The sequence below is a fragment of the Punica granatum genome, chromosome 5 (genome assembly GCF_007655135.1).
Source record: "Punica granatum isolate Tunisia-2019 chromosome 5, ASM765513v2, whole genome shotgun sequence".
Taxonomy (NCBI): Eukaryota; Viridiplantae; Streptophyta; class Magnoliopsida; order Myrtales; family Lythraceae; genus Punica; species Punica granatum.
The window spans coordinates 27,563,887-27,569,289 of record NC_045131.1 but is presented as its reverse complement, the minus strand read 5'-3'; the positions used below and the strand labels follow the sequence as shown (position 1 = coordinate 27,569,289).

Below are 5,403 nucleotides of genomic sequence, written 5' to 3'. Positions count from 1 at the left end.
TTTTCTACAAAGATCAGGACATCCATAGTAGGGAACATCTCTTGCGATTCATGGTTTCCGGTTTTCCCTTCTCGTAGTGGACCAGAAAACATCCTAAACGAGTTTGTTGCCAACTTGCATATCTGAAAATCGACTGAAAGTGCTGCTAAGGCAATCAAAATGTAGCCACCGGTCATATGAAATTCAGAAGAGCCACTACATGATCCTGAATCATATTTATAAGATCATATTTATAAGATGATATCATAAGCTTGATCAATAGGGGAGCACGACAAGACCAGCTCATTTCAAGCCCCGAATGATTTCCTCCAGCGAGTAAAAAAATTAATCCGACTCTGCCCTTCGTTTGGAATATACACGCTATTTACAGATAGTAAATCAGGGATATCAATGACACTAGCAAACTCGATTTCAAGCCCCGCGTGGTAAATTTTCCTTCTTCTAACCTCCGTAAGCAGCGATATCCATGCGCGACGTTCCTATAGCAGTTCAGCTTGGAGAGTCATGTTGATAGTGAGAGCATGAATCAAATTTCAGGAGGATGAGGAGGGACGGGAGCTGGACGTGCAATGAAGGTAGGAACATTGTCTCCAGGCATTAAAACCGAAACTCCACTTGCATAAACTGTCATCTGCATCAAGAAGATGTTAGTGATCAATAGAGTACTCGTTAATAATAACCCCAAATGAGTACTCAACATTATTTAAGCGCGTAAAAACTCGCCAATCTTTTACATTGGGGCGGGCTCCAAAACGATTTGCATTGAAACTTCAAGATATAAGTTGATTTTTACGAGAGATATTTCCGAATGTCACAAAATGGTAATCTTGCTATAAATTAATACAAGGCCGTGTTTAATGACACAGCGGCATGTTTCCCACAATGTTGAGGGGAATCTGATCCCGATCACAGATTCACAGCCCGTTCTGATGAAATACAATGGCAATGAACTGAATAGAGACCATCTGAAATACCATATCCACAACAAAATGGAATGGCAATAGAGCAATAGAATAAAGCAAATTGCAGGAAATATAACAACAGATAATGTTTATAAACGATGTCGTGTTCATGTTCATTAAATCAAATCACATGGAGCAGAGGGTTGTTGATGATGCAACTCCAATTGTTGTTCTCCCATGCATATATTATTGGCTTAATTGATTATTTAACAGGAAAATATCATAGCAACCTTATCCAAGAAAATTGGTGTAATTATATTGACTTTTGGTGTCCCATTACATGGGTTAGTGACGGACAACTGTGTATATTTGAAGACAGCGTAATCGTTGAAAATGCGCGAAGATCCATTAATTTCCCATATAATCTTGTTGATAGTTATTAATCCCACCTTGAAAAAATACAGAAAACGATTCTTGGGTACATAAGATGATTGGATATTTTACCAACTGAATAGGTCGCCCATTTCAATTGGAGATGGACTCGGTTTCTCATAAGCTTGACGGAGATTTTACAAAACCAATAAAGAAAAACAAGCAATACTCATTGAAAATGTATTAAATATGTGAATATTATTATCTAATCAGAAGCTGCTTGGCTCCTCAATCGAAAGGGAAAATAACATTTAAGATAGCTAGATCTTGTTTCAGTGGGACTTTGGATGAGTGTTGTAAATTGTATATACATTTTTTGTCAATAGCAACAACACTTACCAAAAAATATATACATATGTATATGTATATACTTTGCTGACAAACTTTTGGGTAGTGGGTCATTCTGTTTCAACGACAATGGACAGCAAAAAACTCTCTGATCCATCATACATGGAATTATTATAATCAAAATTTATTATTATTATTATTTTTTTTTTTTGGCAACCTTCGCGGAGTAATCCCAGTGATAAATTCGGGTTAATCTGCTTGATCTAGTAGTCATGTTCACCTATCAAAAGAGGAGAGGAAAAAAGAAAAGGTACACTTACCATGGAAAACACAGCTTAATGAACTGATTCGATAATATAAGCAGATACTGTGACAAGATTAAAAGGGAAGGGAGAAGAAAAGTGAACAAAAGGGAGGAGAACTTTCGGTTTTAGGGTAGACCAGAATCATTGCTTTTTTTTTTTTTTTGGTATTAGGGGTCGAAGCCCAGAAACCATTGCTTTTTTAGATTGGACAAAAAGAAGGCATCTAAATTGGCGGTAAGGATGAAATACATCTCAGAAAATTCTACTGAGACAGTTCTTGAGGCCTCCATGACTGTAGAATCAGAGCGGGATCTATTCCTAAATGTTGATCCAATGGTCATGAATGTCTCATGAACCGTCCATCGCATGAACGGTAAAATTTCCCCTACATCTTAGGCCAAAAAATATAAAAATAATAATATTATTATATGATTTTTCACAAAGGACAAATTACTTTTGTCTCTTAAAAGTGAGTTTTTGCCCAATGTAGTCTTACTTGTAAAAATATATTTCCCACATTAGATTTCTAACTTGAAATTTAACTTCAGATCAGTCCCTCTCTTTTGAAGACTTTTAGAAAGTCCCTTAAACGACATAGAAAGTCTGGAGCATAGATCCGAAGAGGACAACTCACAACAATCTTCAGCTTGAAATCAATTTATAATGAATTATCAATTTTACGAAAGACTATTTCTTGGAATCAGGTAGTGACACTGGATCCATCAAACTTGCACAAGTTGAAAACTGCATATTGTAAAGCTATTCTCTATTAAATTTTCATTTGGCTTATACGGATTTAGGCCCCTATTAACTTAAAAGTTCAAGCTGATAAGTGGCGGTTTCCAAACCTCATATACACCAATGTATATTGATTCATCTTTTTCATGTGGGATTAATATCTTCAACATTCTCGATGAAGAATCTCACCACTTTGATCTTCTATCTCTTCAGTGGGGAAAGCAACTTTAGTCTTCTCTAAAACTTGCCATTCATCATTTGCTTTGTTTTAAAATTCTTTGATGCAATGCAACAACAAATTTTAAAGGAATTTACTTAAATTGGGTGAGATCTGGGATAGCTTAATAATATATAGTTCACAACTTGTGGTGATGTGATCGATCTGAGTGTTAGCAGTGATTTCAAGAAATAATATTCTGTGAAGAATGTTGTGGTTGTCTTCATTGGATCTATGCTCCAAGTTTTCTATGTTCTTTAAGGGCGTTTCTAAAAGTCTTGAAAAGATAGGGTCTGATCTGAAATTAAATTTCAAATTACAAATCTTATTTGGGAAATAGTTTGCGAGTGAGATTAGATTGCGAATTATTTTTAAAAGTAAGACTACATTGGGCAAAAGTTCCTTAAAAGTGCCATATGCCATGCACCTATTTTCTTTTGGCTAGAAAATAGACCGGAGGCGGCAAAGTGTTTATTTTTCATAAAGTGGGAGGACATTGTGCAAATATTACATGGTCATTTATAGGATTAATTTTAAAAGAAAGATAAAATGAAGTGTCTAAAAAATTCAAAACATGACGAGATTAATCATATTTTTCCAAAAAGACTAAGATTAATCATATAAAAGCAGGCAAATCACCTCATATTCCGTATAAGTACGATGGCATCCACATCAAAATCTTTCCTAAACAACTGGTATATATGTCATTAGTGTCAAAAAGGTAAGGTTCGATTTTATAAACTTTTATTTTCGCGAAAATTTCGTGTATAGCCGTTTACTTATAAGATTTTTCCCTCAGAACTTGCTGGGTTCAAAATTGGCTTTAACACCTCCCATTACAAAAAGCAATCACATCGATATGGTTCTCTTCACATGCATGGAGAAAATGTAACCAAATTTATGCATCTTTCCCCGACACTGATTTTCACGAATTATATCGGAAAATGACATCTCCTCGTAACAAATATACTGTCTGTTGTGATTAATCACTGGCAGAGAACAAATACTCTTGAAACTAACATTGACAAATGGCTTGCACAATATAAGCTTGAGTTTCGTAATTATTTTTTTTTTAAGAAAAAGGTACAGTAAATTAATTAATTAATATAATAACAGAAAATTCAGCCGAAATTGGGTGTCGGAAATAACTTACTTTGGGAGAAGGGTACCCCAGCTTGCCGGTGAAAACAGCCTGAGACTCGATATCTAGCCCTCTCCGGCGGACGGGATGATGCGGCTGCGGCACCGGCTGCGGCGACGGAGGATTGCCAGGCGAGCCGGGGCGGAGGAGGAGCTTCTCGAATATGGCCATGACGAGGAACATGGAGATGAGGATGGCGGTCGCCACGAACCCGAAAGACACCGCATTGACAGAAGACGAGGAACCGGCTGAGGCAGAGTGGGGCCACTGGCCGCCTCCCCTCAGCAGGGGAGCTCCCGCGGGCGGCCACCCGAAGGCCCCCGCCTCCTCCTCGACCATACCCGACCTCCGGCGGCCAGTCGTTCTAGCAGCTCAGTTCAATCAATTAGCTCAGCTGTTCTTCCCTTTCTCCTTCCTCTTCATCTTCGGGGCATTTGCAGAGGAAAGAGAGCAAAGGCAGAGGCAGAGACAGAGCTGAAAGGGTTATGGCGGGCGAGGGATGACTAAAATGTCAGTGTCCGTGGCAGAGAAGACAGACAGACCACTGACAGAGAGAGAGAGAGAGAGAGAGAGAGAGAGAGAAGTGAAAGTGAAGCTTTGGAATTTGTTGCTCAGTGTCGGGCTTTTAATCGTCCGGTTTTTCTTTGGACTCAACTTCTCCTGGATAGGGCGAGGTTTACATGTTTTGCAAAAGAATATTTATTGGAATTGGTCCGAGGAAGACTTTAGTCTGCATAAAAAAAAAAAGTTAAAATTATTTTACGGTTTTCCTAAAAGATTTGTCTCGACTTTTTCATTTATCTGATGCCGATGATGTCCTTAACCGGTGGTAATCCGCCATTACACATCGGATATAGTTAGTTATCTTACACTTCTAGCAATTCCATATGCATAATTAACCAACATAATATGATCGCATGATTCGCATCAATGACACAGCATGTGCTATACCAAATAGGAAATGCGATTGCTTACATTGATATATGCTGATCTATGTTCTCGTGAACTCGTATACAAGTTATGTCCTACTTCTTCCTAACCCACTGTTTGGACCGAGGACAACGAAGGTAAGGGTCAATTGTTTGAACGATAACATTTCATGCCATTTTCATACCCTTGTACTTACAAGTATAACTTTCCACAATGAATTGGACACTTATTGTTTATTTAGACCGTGTTGTGTCATCGAGTGCAAGACAAAACTAATAACGGCAATTGTGCTAGAGTCCTTTCAAGTCGAGAATGAGTGCCGTTGCAATAAACTTATTCGTCCATTTTGGTCCAATTCAATAGAAACCAAGTCATGTGCATTTATGTTCTTTTTTTTTCCTTATGAACCTCGAAAATTCATTCATAACATATAAAAATTTTATGACAAGA

The 5,403-nt window shown here is 37.8% G+C and overlaps 1 protein-coding gene across 1 annotated transcript; it reads right to left on the bottom strand.

Moving 5' to 3' along the window:
• Window positions 1-215: 215 nt before the first annotated feature.
• LOC116207030 lies at window positions 216-4,642 on the bottom strand. The gene is made up of 2 exons (XM_031539877.1): window positions 4,036-4,642; window positions 216-631 (listed from the first exon to the last, which is right to left on the bottom strand). Exons 1-2 carry the CDS (start codon window positions 4,360-4,362, stop codon window positions 527-529), a joined length of 432 nt encoding a protein of 143 aa, XP_031395737.1. The 5' UTR covers window positions 4,363-4,642; the 3' UTR covers window positions 216-526.
• Between the last annotated feature and the right edge of the window lie 761 nt (window positions 4,643-5,403).